At 37.3% G+C, this 19056-nt stretch overlaps 1 protein-coding gene across 1 annotated transcript in view; it reads right to left on the bottom strand.

Annotated features, from left to right (window-relative positions):
* Positions 1 to 1111: 1111 nt before the first annotated feature.
* Positions 1112 to 19056, bottom strand: part of LOC133122957 (heparan sulfate glucosamine 3-O-sulfotransferase 4-like) — a 117700-nt gene continuing 99755 nt past the window's right edge. Inside the window, exon 2 of the mRNA XM_061233252.1 lies at positions 1112 to 5266. Coding sequence (XP_061089236.1) covers positions 4633 to 5266 — 634 coding nt within the window. The 3' untranslated portion in view covers positions 1112 to 4632. The remainder of the gene's footprint in view (positions 5267 to 19056) is intronic.

Raw genomic sequence — 19056 nt, 5'->3', positions numbered from 1 at the left:
TTTCTGTGTGTGTAGGGGGGAGAAGAGAGTAATAAATTACATGGATATTTCAGTACATTAATATGTCACTAGTTTGTGCTGTCTTGCTTGCATAGAATTCCAAAGAAGCCAACGAACATCAAGTCACAAAATATCGTCCCAAAACAACTAACTGCCATCACAGATGGGAATGAGGGGCCATAAAAATAACAAAACACCAGTGAAATTAATGGGGTACGCATCTGCACTTTTGCCATTACAGTAGCCAATGTATCATATTCACTAACCTGTCGTTCTTTAAACTCTTTAAACAGGTCGGCATTGGCTGTCAGCGAGATGTTTTGCTAGGTTGGATGTGTTGCCTCCCTTTGTCCCTTTGAAATATCTTTTGCAGATTGGCTTCTGGGTGTCCGTCGGCTTGTCCTCATTGTAGGCTCTGTAACCAAAATAATGCCAAATCTCGCTCCTTGCGTCTGTTTTGTCCACAAGCCTGGGAGTGAACTTGGGTCCATGAGTGGACTTGGACTGGCAGTAGCTTTATTGTTAATTATTGTATATTGTTAATTCTAAAGAAAGATATATCTCAATGAATGAACATATGTATATTTCTGGGAAGCATTTTGTTTATATCACTTTGTGCTACACATTTTGTATGGGCAGTGATATAACTCAAAAACTTAGCAAACTTAGCAAGCTAGGCTGTCTTTTGTAATTTAGCCTGAGACCCTCAATCTATGGTTTAGATGCCTGCTGTATATACTACCGGAGGTAATGTTATACTGCTTTGCTGGAACAGAAGCTTTGACCATAACGATGTGAAATTATATATATTTTTTAAATGCCTAAACTATAAACCTAGCTAATCATTCTAAATGATGCATTGTGTTCTTTATTGTAGTGACCATAGACAAATGCAAATTACCAATAGAATGGTGTTCTATTTAGCAATATAACACCAATATGTATTACATAGACCTGCTCATTGTCCTAACATGAAGTTGTCCTTACATGCAAATCAGATTTCCCAACCCCATTTTCCATTGCAGCCTAAAATTGGTTTTAAGAAACATCAACAAACATGGTTTAAGACAATGTGAACACATTTATTTGTATGTTTTTTTTTAATGCAGTTCAACAAAAAGCAAATTAAATAAGGAAACATGAATGTAAAAATATGCAGGGCTCTCCCAAAAGAATGTAACTGTGGTGGTGTGCCACTGTATAAGAAACATAATGGCCTGTGTCACCTGTCTACTGACAAGCAAACATGGGAGAGATGTGGCTTCCGTGAAGCAGCAGAAGCAGCAATGTATGTCTAATCATAGAAGCATCACTGCTTACTTTGTCAAATCTCTTTCCTTCAGTACCGGACTCATGGTTTGGCACATGCTGTAAACCGAACAATTACATGACAGTAATTATGAACCTTCCTCAAGGACCCAACAGCTGAACTGATCTTTTTGAGGTTTGTGGCTTGAACCATCAACCTTCCAGGTCCAACTAGGCTGTCGGCTGTTTCAAAGCACGTGCATGACTTAACATTTTTTTGTGTGGAACACTCAGTCATTAGCAAGTTCATTCTAATGACTTACTGTTAATGCACCTTGTTCTGCAAATAAATTATGGCCACTTAGCCACTGTTTACATCTCAATAAAATATGGAACAGTTTTATGCTTCAATTTCTTTGCTGTACTGTACTTTTATTTCCCAAACCGCAAAGTCAAAATTGATGTACACCGAATAAAGATTTTTGTGTGCCATTACACCGCTACTGGTTACTCATTAAGCCCAGTCTTTTCATATTAATTCATTTTATTATATTTCTTCTAGTATTTTTTTTTATTTCTTTTTTTATTAAGTCATAGACCTTGAAGAACAAGATTAATATTTTACTTACATTTTTTTTGGTTTATTTGAATAAATCTATGCCCTTTTTGTTGTTCTTTTTGTTATCTGTTCAGAGAAAATTACATAATAAGATTAATAACAAAAAAAGCATTACAGTATGAATCAATCAAGCCACTCCTCTTTAATATAAATATTTAAAATGCCTTTATTAATGCAACACATCCACAGAGGTTATTTTAAAATCAATGTTGTAGCTGCCTCAGAGTTTCGGCTTTGCCTTCGTATGAAGGGGATCACGCAATGTGTGTAGCAGGAATTTTTAAGATTACTTTGATCACTGGCCTAAATGGTTTCTAGTTCTTAACCCTTACTCTCTGAAGGCTTTCTTGGGTGGTTTTAATCCCCCAGAACGCAGGAAATGACTGAAGGTTCAAAAGCACAATATCCTACATAACCCGCCACCTCCTTTGCATGTATGTCCACTTCAAACACACCAGAGCTTGAGCACCAGGATGTTGAAAAATGTTGGGGAAACCCTGATATATTTTAGTTATTTCCTTCAATGTAAGACATTGAATTAGATATGCTAAACCTTTAACTAAAATAAGGTTTTTACATTTTTAACTTGACTTGCTTGACTGGGCTATTTATATATTTCAACCACAGGCAGTTAATCTTCACTGGAGAATCATGACAATCCTCCTCAATTTGCGCTTAAATTTGTATGGTGTCATGAGATTGAATATTTCCAAAATCCTGGAAAATGACCTAACATTACCTAGAAAATTCCATACCGTTGAGCCCTAATGTGGAGTAAGATACATCTTACGTTTAGCTTCAAGAGAGATGTTCTTGTGTGTGATGAGATTGGATTTCTTATGGCATGTGAGTGCCTATGGATAATTATTTCCCAATATAGTTTCATAAGAGATCGCAATATTTCTCAGATCTGGTATCATTCATATATCATATCTAAAAGCAATCTATATATTGGAAAATAAAGTTCATGTCAATCGTGGTATTATTGTTTATTTAGTTTACAGTATTTATTTGTGCATATTTATCAAGGATGCCAATAACGGAGCCCACTATATATACACTCAGTGAGCACTTATTAGACCAATTTTTCTAACTTATTTTTAGACTCATTACGTCTTCTGTTGCTGTAGCCTATCCACTTTGAGGTTTGATGCATTGTGTGTTCAGATGCTCTTCTGCATACCACTGTTGTAATGCGTAGTTATTTGCCTTACTGTCATCTTCCTGTCAGCTTCAACCAGTCTGGCCCTTCTCCTCTGATTTCTCTCATCATGTTTTTTGTTTTTCACGCCATTCTCTGAAACCTCTATAGACTGTTGTGCGTGAAAATCCCTGGAGATCAGCAGTTTCTGAGATGCTCAGAGATACTCAATCTCCCCTGTCTGGCAGGAACAATCATTCCACAGTCAAAGTCACTTGGATTTCTTCCCCATTCTGACATTTGGTCCGAAAAACATTTGAACCTTTTGACCACGTCTGCATGCTTTTATGCATTTAGTTGCTGCTGCAATATTGGCTGATTAAATATTTGCATATACAAGCTGGTGTACAGGTCTACCTAATAAAGTGATCACTGATTGTGTATATATACACAGTGTGGTCCATAAGTATTTGGACAGTGACACTTTTTTTGCTTTTTTAGCTTTTTACTCCAGCACATTGGATTTGAAATGAAACAATGGGTATATAAAGTGCAGACTGTCAGCTTTAATTTGAGGGTATTTACATCCATATTGGGTGATTGGTGTATGAATTACAGCATTCCATACATATTTACCTGCCATCCAGCTCCGTAATACTGCAGTCAGAAGTAATTCCATGCTAAAATGGTGGAATTATCTTGAAGTATGAGACCTTGTTATAGGGGATAAATAGGGAAAATTATACAACTCCACAGCACAAGCCTCTAATAGTTGACTGTGCAGCACAGCTGTGAAATGTTGTGTTTCTGGCATTCAGGGGCTCTCAAGGGCAACACAGGGCTTACCTTGATTGATCCGATTACTTGTAGCACTAGCAGGCTGACTTGGCATCCCCTGAGTGATAGACATGCATGGCAACAGCAAGCCAAATCAATCTTGTATGGCCAGAAAACATTGCAGAGCAGAGGCGCAAAAAGTACCATCACTGTGGCTGCCATTAACAAATAAAATGCTATATCGATTGTCTCACTTTGTGCAGAATTCAGAGATAGAGACTAATGCCACCGAATATAACGCAGATGAAGGTGAAGGTTGAGAAGCTTTCTGGATGGCTTCTTTCACTAGTTCTTCAGTACAAATATGAAAGACACAAATACTAATGGGTTGTTTGAAAAAAAGACAAAACGGTAGTATTTACCCCACCATTGTCATTCTAATGTATAGCAAACTCAGGAAGATGCATTCTTTACTCAACAATATTCAAGAAGCAAATCACATATTAAGGACACTTAGCATGAATTGTTGCAGGTTGTTTGCCTTGATTTGTATAGTATATCTTTGATTCGAAAAGAAATAAAGTCATCTCACTCTTTTTTTTGTACAAATAAAACTATATCTATATGTATAATATATACAACAGTGATTGCCACCACCACCCCTACTACTATCAAGAAATCTGCAAACTCTTGCTGTAGATGCAAACACTTTGCAAAGAAAGGGGTGATTGACTGGTGTTTGTGGCCTTTCAGTAATGATGTAGGATGGGACTTTCTGCTACACGGAATTGGGACAAGTCTCTCTGCCCTGCGGTAGTCTGGCAGGCCTGTGAGAGGGCTGTGGGAGTCACTGCTTCTCTTCCTGTTCCCACTGGAAGTTCTGCCCTGTCATTTGGTAAAACATCATGTTAAAGGGCTTGTAAAATTTGTGTAACCTGCGTATCACATCAGGGTCTATTTTGGGATGAGTTCTGCCTTTGGACTTCCCAAGGCATCGTGGGGTGCTGCTGTCCTCTGGCTTCTTCAGGCAGGGAAACCCCTTGGTTTTATTGAAATAGAAGTGTTTATCTGTGACAATACGCTTGAGTCCAAGAAAGTCTTGCACTTTGGCCATCTCTCCAGCTGGATCAATGATAAGCCTCTCTCCACTGACAAAGTGTATCTGTGAAAGCGGGAAATACTGCATCCAGCTCTCCAGGTGCAGTGCATATATCCCAATCCGCAGTGCACTCCAAGAGGCATCGATCAAACCCAGGGTCCTGTTCTTGAAGGCCAGAACCTCAAATGTGGGTATCTCAGGTCTTTTGGAGAGAGTCTGAGTATAGTCAGAAATTGCTCTGGTTACAGGGTTGCGGACCACAATGATTAGTTTGGTGTCTCTAGCCATGGAGTGGATGCGTTTGGGGGCATCATGGGTCACAAAGTAACTGGGCGTCTTCTCCATGGTAATCTGGCCTTCCAGGGTTGACGGCATCAAGTCCCTGTAAAACAAACAAGTTGCAGCTAATGTTAGAAGTTGTGAACACTTTTAACCAAATGTTTTTTCCCCATTTGCACTGCTCTTAAAGCCTTATAACTGTGGCAACACACCGGATTTACATAAACATAAAAAAAGCTTTTTTTAATCTCCATGTTTCCCACCACTGAAAAAAATGTGCATATATCTATAAGCTGTCAAATTCAAGGGTTTCTAAGGAAAAACTAGGTTTAATATTGAAATGTAACTTTTTTTTAAGCTAATACATATGTTGTGTTTTTCTCTGACTTATTCTCATGAAATGGGGATATCTCAGTCCAAAACAAAATAACACAATTTGAGATTCAGTGAGCAGTTGGGTTGGCATCAATGCCTTTTGATCAATGCCTCATTAATCAATAATCCTGATGATTATCAGCAAGTTTCAAATGAAAATACTGCCTGTAGACCATCTTATACATTTTTTGAAAGGCCTATACGAACACTCATAATCAAAGAATGGCACTAAAATGCAAACACTTTATTGAAATAAATCCAGAATTAAGCCTGCATTTTCTCCCACATGTGCACCCTTTGTTTGGTTTTGCCTCTTTAGACTAGGACAAGTAGGACAAGGAAACCGAAAACACAGGAATCAAACTAAATTCAAAATACAACATCAATTGGGCCAGCTGCCCTATAGGCAAGTCAAGACTGAACAAGTCAAGAAAGACAATTTAGCTGTCAAATTCTGTCAAATGACAACCAAAATGGAGCAGAGAAGAGAAGGGGTGGCAGAAGATGGCAAAATAATGTTCTATCACATCTGTGTGGTTACCTACTTTATTGCATTACACAAGCAAATTAATAAGTAAAAACAATATATTAATGCCTAAAAAATGTTTTGATATAGCAATGTGACAATCAATATTAAAAATACCAATATATTATGACATCCCTAGTAACCATACTTTCATATTTTCACTGTTATTGCTCAGCCTTGGGCATTTCTGAAGATCAGAATTCATGTCCATTTGTACATTAATTAATTTGTTCTGTACATTAATTGAAAAGAAAAACGAGAACACAGTTAATCATATTTTATAGAAAGAAAATAAGCTATTGACATTCATGAAGGAGCGTGAGAGAGATGAAAGAGAAAAAAAGAAATGGTGAAAGTTTGCTCACTGCTTAACTGAGTCCATCTGTGTAACTGCAGGAACAGTGTTTCGGAATTTCAGTAATGAGTTCACTGCATATCATTAATTCTCTGCTGCCTGAGGTTTTATTGTGTCTTTAGGAGCCACACATGCTCCCTACTGGCTCCATTATCCCACATTACTTGAGCTGCATTTCTCCTCAATTACATCCATCCATTTCATATTGGGAATAGATGCGTTTTCTTGCACTATCTATCTCCCTTTCCCTTTTTTTAAAGAAGGAGTGTTCATTAAAATACACTGGCTGATTCATTATAATATTCTCTGTGATCATTTGCATTTGAAGAAAACTCCCTCCCTCCCTTGAAAGATTTATCCATGTAATCAAAAGAAACGCTTTGTCAGAGCTGGATGCACTATTTTTAAACCTCATCTGTGGGACTAAAGCAGGAGCTGAACTGTTGTAGAGGCAAGTGTGATTTGTATTATCAGAATGTAAATGAGACAATGACACTATTCTCCTGGAACGTCAGCTTTGCCTCTACACTCCCCCAAAAGGGTAACTGTCATTGTTCAGTTTCACTAATCTGGAGTACTGTCTTTAACAAATAGATTGGTCCTTTATAAAATGTCAATTCTATGGCAGAAAATTATTGTTGTGTTGTGTATACAATACATAGACATTAGCGTATTGATAAAATCTTGAAATAAGAGGATCTTAAAATAAGAGGAGAAATAGTAAAAGGTATAGCATAGAAATAGTGTCAACAAATATGAGAGCAAATGCAAAAATAAACCAATTTAAGCCCCCTGTTGTCTTATTTATTCTCTTAATTTTGTAAATTATTATTTTTATTATTCCTTAATTACTTTTTTGGAGAAACCCAGCACCATATCCCCACAAGGCTGGCTTTTGCAAAGTCAGATTTGTAAATCTTAACACCAGTTCACAATAAACAACATTTAAAAATGTCATTAGACATTAGATTTGTTACATCTGTTTATGTTTTCATCATTTAATATCACAATTTGTGAAAAGCATCACTCCACATTTGCCATTTAATGAAAAGGGCCATAAAACAGACACTCCCCCTCGCTCACGTAATTGGTGACCTATACAACACAATTCTAATGAGGCAAGGGAACAGATTGCCTTTGTGTCGTTTTCCACACTCCTGCAGATCCGCTCGTTACTCAACTTAAATGATCTATAGGTAATGGGGTGTTATATTCCCAAGTCTTCTTTCCTTTTATCATCTGTAAACTCTGACTGTATGCAAATGTATTTCCTGACATCAAGCATGTTGAGTGGATTGTATTCCAACTGTCATTTTTAGGGATGTTCAATTCTTTGAATGAAAATTTAGTTGTACGGCAGTCGAAAGAGCTAAGCGAGCAAGGTAACAAAATTTGTAAGAGTATTAGTTAAGACATGCACTTTCCTGTATCCTAACTACCCCCGCAATAAAACAGTTAATTTCTCTTACCTATAGTCCTAATAATAGTCTAGGAAATTAAGTAAACATTAGTTAGACACAATAATTGTAGCAAACAAATATGCATAAATACCTTTAATTAATGACATTTTTAATTATCAACATATTGCATTAATTTAACTTTGTCTTGACTGCTTGGAATATTTATTGTTTTTTGATATTTTATATAATTCTACATGTGCGTGTTTAATTAACCGTAAGTTATTTTATTTTCTATTGCCAAATCGGGATGTAATGGTTATAACAAGAACTGGGTTTGCCCCTGACTCAATATTTTACATTGAACCCAGCAATCTATGTATGAAGTATTTATTTTCATGTAAATCCAATACATTTTTTCAACAGCCCACAGTGACTCCATGCTTTATGGCTGCCTGTGCAGGCACTAACGGCAAGAACCAAATTGATCAAATACAGGCTGGAAACAATAAATTAGGACCCCCAAGAATTCAGTTTGCTGTGTGAAACCTAATATAGGGTGACTTAATATCTACCATAATTTGCATGCACAGCCTCACAAGTGGTCCTGTAAATTAATTTCTCAATCAGCATTGCGTTTCTAATAGGGCCTTCTGCTGGGGCCTGCATGGCTAGACATTCCTCAGAACTAGGGCTACTTCTTATACCTAATGTGAAAGTAATACAACACGTATCCCATATCAGTGATAAGCTTGATGACTGGAAAGAATATTAGTTTACAATGCTCTGCATCAGTGCACAACCATCTTCAATGAAGTAATCAGGCTCATTTTCAAATTGTCAAGGTGACCTCTAGTGGGCTTCTTAAATCCACTTATTAACTTTCAGCTTTTGATTAACCTCCTGTAATTAACCACCAATGTGATTTTGCATTTCACTACAATTATATTTGCATTTACATACTGTATAAGTATGAAATGGCAACTGCCCTGTCATTTGGATTTCTGGACAAATATATTTTAATTTTGATTTTGAAACAGGAGTTTGATTCCCTCCTGGGCTGAACCCTGGCTATGAATCACACAGATGTCTCATCTACACATTTGAAGATTTAATGTTAAAGGTGAGGGATTTCTCAGTGCCTCTGTGAACCTGAAAGTGAGAGAAATGAGGGATGACAGCTATATTGCAAAGGTGTGATATCCATCCCAGACCTGGAATTACTATTTAACAACAAAAGGCAAGAGAGGAGCAAAATCTATTTATTTTGGTTCTAATTAAAACTGAGGCTTTAAGTGTTAACTCAGCTTGTATTGGGCTTAGCTTTGCTTATAAAATGTGGAATTTCACTAGAAAATAAAGCACATACCATGTAGGGGTATGGCCAAAATATCACTATCATACACCTTTGCAGAATATTGTATGTAGATTACCTTGTTTACAACAGGAAACCAAATGAAACTGTAAATATCCTTATATTGCAGAAATACATGAAGTTTCCACCAGTGAAAAAAGTGCAATATATTGACTGCATTTTCTAATAAAAGGAGACTTTATATACATGATTCCCCCATCTCATCAGGTCTCATACCCCCTGCGCTGTTCAACGACAATATGCCTTTCTGGGCCCTTCAAAATAAAACTTCAATCTCAAGTGTGTCAGAATTCTAAGAATGATGTGATTTTGATCTTATTTGTAGGAGTAAGAATAATTGCATTGTATAAAAAATATTATGTGTCTTAAACTATTTAAGAGAGCTCGGAAGGTGTAATCTTGTTGTATATTATCCTACTGCATGCAATAATTCTCTCACAGCATAAATAAAAGCTATGAATTAAAGTTATAAATTAAAGTTCCTGGCAACTTAAACAATGCACAAGTGATGACTTGGTCCCATTATAGTCAGCAATTAGTAGGTAGAGCTAAACATGACACAATCAAGGATTCGACAGAACCAAAACGATGTCAGGCAGTTCACAGATTTCCCTACACATATCGTAACCATCTGTCAGAACTAGCTCCTTGGATTGCATGCTTTCCCTGGGTTGTTGGAGTTATTGATGGCACACATGTCTCTGTATACATTTCAATCATGAGATGAGTATCAAACAAGTCCTACGACTTCGGCTGCCAGTGGCTCTGAGATTCTCATTATAAATAAAAATCTCCTTTATTTGTGATGTGGAAAGTAGGCTACATTGTATCATCTCTCTCCACATTCATCTGGAGTTTGTTTAGCTGAAGGGAAGGAAGAATCAATAGTTTGCAAGATTTCCTGCAATGCTTTTTTATCTTATTACATTCTTCTGTTTTAATACTCGTAAGTAATTTATGTCATTTATGATTATTTGCTGCGTCCAGTTAGATTTTCACCTTGATGAATCCATATCTCAACATACCACATCGTATTATAGTCTATGCTAGAGCTCTTAACAATTAGCTGTGATATGATCAACAGACATTTATTTGAAAATGTGAATTTCAACATGTGTCTTTAAATTGCTTATATGAATTGAAAGCAGGCATGAGAAAGTTGCTAATTGTTCTGGTTTAAAAACATTTTGTGACAAGAATGAAGCAGTCCCTCATATTTGCCATTATAAACTGAATGGAGGCACAAGCAAATTTCTTATCATTACATGCAATGAGCTGTTCTATGAAGGCTTGCTATTGGCTGATTCCTGGGCAGCATCATTATAGTTTATCTTTATGGCACCTGTCTGCTATGAATTAAACTGAGATTAGCACCTAAGAATTCCACTTACTCTTTGTTAAAATAGCCTTACCACTTTTATGCATAGAAGTACTACTTTCTGGGAAGAATTTCTTAACTCCCAAGTCTTTATACATATGGCCCCTGGTTTATTGTCAAATAAGACATACTTACAAATTTGAACTGAAATGAATGACAGAGTTTGAATGAATTGGCAACTCAATGGTTTAAAGCCATTGATTGTATAAATCATAAACATAAGCTTCACAAACCATTTTACCGGGCAGAATCAATGCAGCTCATTATGCACGCATCATTACAAAAACACACACATAGATTATGCATTAGCAATATCTTTTTCTTTGATTCAGGCTGAATTCATAATTTGATTGTACTGCATTAATCAGTCATGGACCAGGCGCATGTGAAATGTCAGAGGCAGGAAGAAGCATAGCATAAATGAGAAAACTGTGGATTGCTTGTGGGAAAAGGTTCCATTTGCGGTGCTATTTCGACAATCCTCTGGACTTACTCTTCACCAGTTTGCATAAACAATGTCTTCTAAACAGTGCAAACATTTGCAAGTCAATAAATCAATTTCCCTTTGCCTCACCTACAGCAGTCATCTTTACATAGGCAGTGAAGGCATATACACTCACTGAGCACTTTATTAGGAGACATACTTATTAATGCGATTATCTAATCAGCCAATCGTGTGGCAGCAGTGCAATGCGTAAAATCATGCAGATACAGGTCAGGGACTTCAGTCAATGTTCACATCAGAATGGGGAAAAAAATATGATCTAAGTGACTTTGTCTGTGGAATGATTGTTGGTGCCAGACACCATGGTTTGGGTATCTCAGAAACTGCTAATCTCTTGGGATTTTCACACATACCAGTCTCTAGAGTTTGGAGAGAATGGTGTGAAAAACAAAAAACATCCAGTGAGCAGCAGTTCTGTGGGCAGAAACGCCTTCTTATTGAGAGAGGTCAGACTAGAATAGCAAGACTGGTCAAAGCTGACCGGAAGATGACAGCAACACAAATAACCACACATTACAGTGGTATGCAGAAGAGCACATCTCTGAACACGCAATGTGTCAAACCTCTAAGTGGATAGGCTACAACAGCAGAAGACGTAAGTAGTCTAAAAAATGAGTCTAATAAATACCTATATTTATTAGACTAATAAATAAAGTGCTCACTGAGAGTAGATTAGCGCTCTGGATTTGGGAACCATGTGTTCTGAAAGCAACACAATAAGACCTTTTAAAAATATAATGTGCCATGGAGTGTGCAGCAGGAAAACTGCACTGCAATATGCTTATTACCATTCTTCAGCCTGTAGTAAAATTAAAGAGACTTGCTTTCCATATCCAAACGATTCTGTATTTTGAAGTTACAAGGAAGCTAATTGCTGTTCCTCATGATCTACTCAATGAGAAATAAAAATGCTGTGCTGATTATTTCAAACAGTTTTCTTGACCTTCTTCAAATTAAACTTCTCCAAATTTGCATCCTGGCACATCTCTGAAAAAAAAGGACAGGGCGTACATGGATATACAGCTGTAGTGTCAGCTCCAGACCCCGCTATGTGATTTTTCCCTCCTCTGAAGACCCGTCCACTGTCCCAGGTTGGCCACTCTGCCAGTGTAATTAATTTACTGAAGACTGGGCAGGTTGCCCACTGCAGAATGTGAGCACCTGAGAGCAGTCTGAAAGAGTGACAGAATATGAGTCAGATTCAACATGGTAATATTGTCTGGGCCTATCCAAATTTTTTATTATTATTATTCCTTTTTTACATGCATTATGCATGTACTCTGTTCAACCACTTTTTCCCCTGTGCTCAACACTGCTCTTCCCTTACAATCTGCCCATCTGTCTACCTTTCTAATGATCTATCTGACTCTCCTTTTTCACAGCAGTCCTGTCGAGGCACAAAAAGGGCACTCATCAGCGCAAAGTATTATGAGATGACTGATCCTGTTAATTCACATCACAATTCTTCACGAGGCCCAGCTGCTGTGGGAAGCCCCATGACCGGAGTGTTGACAGGGTAAATCATTTCTGCATAAACATTGCCAGTGTAATAAATGCCTCCTCTCCTCCCCCTTGGCTTGGTTGCAGTAGGCATGCTGAACCTTCAGCTCTCCATTTTGTCAGACTCACAGATCTGGAGCTCCCTCTCTGGTAGAGGTAATTGCTCATTTCTGACCAGGCCTTATTTGTAGTAGGTAAGGCAGTAGATATTACACAGAATTCAGATGGACATTATTGGATCCTTTTACTTATGATTTATTTCATAATTAAAATTAAAATATTTTGCTGGTTTTACTTTACTGGATACAGGTAGCAGATAAAGGGGTGTACAGAAAGTCACATTTACAAATTATTTGGCTGTTTAGGTTATACCATTGCATTTTAACCACACATGGGTGTAAGTGTTTGAATTCACTACACCTACAAATAAGGCTTCGATTGATACAAATATTGATTTTCTACTGATTTATTTGTATACTATGATGTTAATTTTTGTCACATTATTAGTTTATTAGTTATTATCACGAACAAATCTTGTACATAGTCCCTCCATTTTCAGAGGCTCAAAAGTAATTGGACAAACTAACGTAATTATATATATATATTTATATCAGGATTATTTTTAATACTTGCATGGAAATCATTTACAGTCAATGACTGCCTGAAGCATGGAAGCCATGGACATCACCAAATGCTGAGTTTCCTCCCTTGAGATGCTTTGCTTGGCCTTTACTGCAGCCGCCTTCAGTTGTTGCTTGTTTGTGGGTCTTTCTGCCTTCTGTTTCATCTTCAGTAAGTGAAAAGCATGCTCAATTGGGTTGAGGTCAGGTAACTGAGTTGGCCATTGAAGACTATTCCATTTCTTTGCCTTGAGAAGCACTTGAGTTGCTTTCGCAGTATGTTATCGGTCATTATCCATCTGTACTGTGAAGCCTGTCCTATTAGTTTTTCAGCATTTGGCTGAATCCGAGCAGATAGCCCTACACACTTCAGAATTCCTCCTGCTACTGCTATCAGCAGCCACATCATCCATAAAGACCAGTGACCCAGTTCCATTGGCAGCCATAGATGCCCAAGCCATAACACTGCCTCCGCCATGTTTGACAGATGTTGAGGTATGCTTCAGACCATGAGGCATTCCTTTCCTTCTCCATACCCTTCTCTTCCCATCATTCTAGTACCAGTTAATCTTGGTTTCATTTGTCCAAAGAATCTTGTTCCAGAACTGGGCAGGCTTTTTTAGATGTTTTCTGACAAAGTCTAACCTGGCCTTTCTGTTCTTGAGTGTTACCAGTGGTTTGCACATTGTGGCACATCTTAAACTTATCTCAGATGACAAGGCTGCGTGACTCATGAGTAGTCAACTGAGAAAAAGTAATACATTATGAATGTAGAGATATATATTTTATCACTAACCACATAGTATTAATTTCATAAACGAAAGATCAAGTGTCCAGAATATTGTGATGTCTGGAACACGGTGAGCCTATGTTACATAATGGAACTGAATATAACAGAATTACTGCTTGTTAACATCACTGTCATAACAGTTCACGTCTTCAGACATAACCTGTACATGAACATGAATATGAATCAAGATCGATAGGAAACTATTGTCTGCTATATGAAAAAGAGCAAATGGTCGGACAACAACAACAGGACAATGAATGGGGATCCAGTTCTTGGCAACTCATAAAACTTAGACCACTGTATTCTAATGAGTATGACATTAATGTAAAATCACTGTCACAAATAGAGAGGAGCGCTTAATTGAATGTGCACATCTCTTTCAGGCTTCTTCTGTTGTGCAACTATGGCAACCCATTGCTATAAATCAGCCAATTATGTTCAAGCAGAAATGTTTGCATCAACAGAATATTTAAGGAAAGAGCTGACAGCTGGCCCTGATCAAAGCCTTGGGTTTCTGCAGCCTTTCAAATTCCCTGAAGACGCTTCCTTTTCCGAATGCGGAAATCAGTACAGCGTGCTATAAAGCCCGAGGAGCCCTCTGCTGCAGACAGTTGGTCTCAGATCTCGCCTTCATTGATTAGTTTTGTTGACATTTCTGGTGGAAAACAATCATTTGTTTTTTTGGGGTTTTTTTTAAGAAAAGGAGATATAGTGCAGCAAAATGGGTACCTGCAAAAACATAAAAGCTAGAACAAATATTTATGAAATCCTGGAACATCAAAATAATCACAACATGCAGCTACAGTATGCTACAGTATGCATCGAATATGAATTATGATAGATCAATTGTGCTCATAGATAAAGTGCACCAAAAACTGAAATATGTATGGCTTCAACAAAGATGCAACTCTAGAACTGGTTCTCCCTCCTTGTTATCAAAGTGCTAGTGTATCACTATGGTTTAGATCGATGAAATTGACCTCCCTGACTCAGCTATGTGCCGAAGGACTCACATCCATCCCCAGTACCATTGTTTATTACCCCTGAAGTGCGCAGTGTCTGTCTTAGTGATCAAAAGGCTGCAATATGAAACTGTCATTCGTTTAAAAATTCATGCTCTTATTTTTCAACTTCGTACGCAACAGTGTTTGCCGTACTTTGGAAGAAACGGCGAGAATACTAAGCATTCATTAAATCAAGTCCTCAATATTTTGGGCCGCTGTTCAACTTCCAGTGGCATGTACTGTTGACTACTGTGGGATGTGGATGAACAAGCCTTCTTTTGCAGATTAGAGAAAGGGAATCAAGCCCAGCTGTTGTCTTTTCAAGGTAATTTGCTCCCTTTCCACATATTTAGTTCAAAAATTCAGTGTAAAAATTGATCTCTTTCCATGAAGGCACAGCTGAGTACATTGGAGGCACAAGGCTAAAATTTGCACATGGATATCCAGAAACTCTGATGCAGCTGAGCATATCTGTTTGATATGGCAAATTAGACTTGGTAGATTTCATAGGTGAGAAAAAAAAGAAAAGCACTCACCTATCCACTTTAGAGCTTTATGCTCCTGATGATGCATGAATGTACCACAACTGCTTTGCAAATGCTCCTGTGTGTGTGTGTGTGTGTGTGTTACAGGTACCTATTACAGCATCATGGCTAAATATGTGGAAAAAAATGCATAAAAACCTCAGATCCGAGAGGGAAAACAACATTTGGGGTTAGCAAAAGTCAGAGACACCTAGAGAACATTCTACATGTGAATGAGTAGCATGACCCTGATCTAATTGGTCTTGTTAGAAACTAAAAATACAAATAGTGGATTTATGTAACAGGCTGTTGTGTGCTACATGCGAACAGGACCACTCAGCTGTGACACTGACATTATAAAAAGCCATTTAAATCTAGCAAGAGGGCTTTTTGAAAAATGCGGAACATAATGAGAGGCAAACCATAATGAGAAGCAAAGCAAACAAAGCACTCTAATAACGCTTGCCAAACATTCACTTTGTGAGGCTCACCTCATATTTTGAAACCATCAAGGTATGCAGCCACATAAATGCCTTTCATTTGTCTGATTTGAACATTTTAAGTTCAGCTATAAATACAATTTGGAATAAGCAAACACACGTTGTGTAATCAGCATATGTCACAAATTAGATTAGATCAATGTAACCTCTGTGACTCTGAACTGTAGTTTCATTCCATTAACCCTGAAATGTGTTTCAGTTTCCTCCAGTGCTAGAAATTAGGCAAAACCAATACATCACTTACAAGGCTGATGGCTTTTCACAGAATCACCCAACAAAACTGGAAAGCAAGCGATTTCGACCACCAAAATCACTCCATCTTTATTGCAGTGAGCATAATCGGGCAGTGTAGACCTTATGAGAAGTATAGATCAAAGATAGATAATGGGAAATCTATGGCAGGACATGATTGCATACTAAATAAAACAAAGAAGAACAGTTATTTCCATGCCATCAAGAAAAACAACACACTCAAGGTAGAAGTATGAGAGATGTCATGGTTTTTGCATTCAGGGAAACAGTTCTAATTCGCATTCTTAAAGGCATTGTACACGATCCGTTCTGCCAAATGCTGGTTTTCGGCAAAAATAGCACTACTTTGTTAAATCTCTTTATTTATGATATTGTGATTTATGATTCATGATCATTCTTTTTATAAGGCATGGCATGAAGAATAACGTTTTGGTAAATATGCACACCGTGCTCCCCTGCTTCTGTGAATCATCCAGATATACGTGTTGTCTCTGAAAGTATATATGAAATTGTATTTTTTCAGAAATGCGTATAGTACATCAAATCTATTGATTGTATGGTGAGTTCTGAAGAAGTCAGAGAGCTGAAATTCTGAGATGCATGCATAAACACACTCATTTACCTTCAATCAAAGCCTGTGCAGACAGGAAAAAACACAGCCACTAAGCAACAGCAAACAAGAGTGACTACCGTGTGGAACACTGAATAAGAAATGCTGCCCATAATAGTGATGTGTGAAATTACTATATTTGCTGAAATATATGGCCTGAATTAAAATGGAAAGGTAAACAGCAATATCCACAGTAAGAATGATGCAAATGGAACAGAACAGCAACAAAACAACAGCATTGATGACAGAGCATCTAGAAAACAAATTGTGAGCTGTATGTAGTAGATATGGTTCACAAGATGCATAAATGCAATGCAGCAAAATACATTTTTTGATAATATATTTTATGGCATTAAATGCTGTATTCTTGTATGTGTACCAGTTTTGCAATCCCACTTTAGTTTAAAAATCCCTTTTTCTTGTTTTACTTCAGTCAGTGAGTGCTAGCTGTGAGTGAGTGTATGGCCTGCTTGCTCATAAGATCTGAACCAAATGAAGCATTTATGCGATATTCTGGTGGAATGCTTGAGAGAGTGTTTTACACCTCTATCAACGAACCATGGGTTGGATTGACTTTCTCTTGATAGAGTGTGTCATAGTATGTAAAATTAAAAATGTCATAGCATGTGCAGCCCATACTGGGCACATATGGTGGTCCAACACCCTATTAAGTGAGTTGACACTGGGGCTTACATTTATGTTCACTACCTGTATAAATCAGTGTGGTAGGTGCACCATAATACAAGTGAATAGCTATGTATGTGCTCCTTCTTAAATGTGATTCTTTATGGCTGTCTGTCACTTACACTGTACATGGATCTATTTGGAATCTCATACCAGTGTTTATTTTGGGGTCTTTGATGAATTCAAGCAAATTGTGACACCTCTCTTACATTAAGTAATATATAGACAAATATATAGAGAGTACATACTTTGTATTTTCGAGTAGCGACCTCCTAAACTCTAATGGAAAAAACATGACCTCAGGGTACAGAAAATGGTAAATTAAGGATATCTCGTATTTGGCTTTGCAGAATTGCTTACTTTTTTCCCCCCACTATTGTTGTTGTTGTCTCACTGAATATATTTTCACTGCTTCACCACATTGTTTGTCAATAAATAGCACCCCCTACCTTATGGCATACAGGGCATGCAATTTTTATACAATATTGTATATCATCCAGAGACGATAAGTGTTCCTCCTTTTGAAATAAAGACTCCTGTAATGCATCCCCAGAGATTCCGATTTGATCCTGTTGCCTGTAATGATGTGAGTCTACAGTATACAGTGTGGTTTAATGCCGAATATTACATTATGTCCACCAGTGAATGTCAACTATCTCAAACAGAGTTTCCTCAAAAGTGTTCAAAGAGGACTGAGAATCTATTTATTTCTCATTTGTGAGGAGAATGTCAAAACAGTGCAGGAGTTACACGATATTTAAATTTTAGTTGTGACAATTCCTTCTCTGAATTACCCAAGACCATTATATACAGCAGGTTTTTATCTCTTTAAGGAACGTCATATAATAAATTGATTTCAGTGCCTTTTTACTTTATTTTCTATTTGGACCCAACTGGGATTTTTTGATGTAAATCTAATGCATTGTATAGCCCGGTACTGCTGGGCCCAAGCAGTACAGTTGGATAACATATTTACCATTTGCAATTGAGTGAAAGTTTAGCAAAGATAAAAAGGAAATTTACCTCTAAATCATGAGGTATAATCACCACTAGCACTATGTTTAGACCTCTCCCAAGAGAGTTTGGTCAATTGTTTGCAAGTGCCATGTGTATCCAGCCCTCAGCAGACCTAAAATGGGCTGCGGAAATAATCCATGATGTTGTCGTAAAAATGAAAAACTGCCCAAAGCACATAAACTCATTTTTTTTTAAATTAACTGCTGTTCACTCAAACAGACACTTCTGAATATTTCATTTTGTTTGATTTTATTTACAATAATTGTTAAGGGTGCCAATAATTTTGGCACTTGTAGTTTTCAGAAAAAATGTGATTACTAAATAAAAACATTGAAACATGAAACCATTTTTATTAAGCATGACAATAATTCCGGAGCCCACTGTATGCCATTATATGTTCCAATGGTCTATAGAACTGTATCCCACCTTCATGGAAGGCCTAACAAATAGTATGGAGAGAATTGTGCCGTCCTACCTCATG

This window comes from Conger conger, chromosome 2, assembly GCF_963514075.1.
Source record: "Conger conger chromosome 2, fConCon1.1, whole genome shotgun sequence".
Lineage (NCBI taxonomy): Eukaryota > Metazoa > Chordata > Actinopteri > Anguilliformes > Congridae > Conger > Conger conger.
This window is presented reverse-complemented; position numbering and strand designations above follow the sequence as displayed.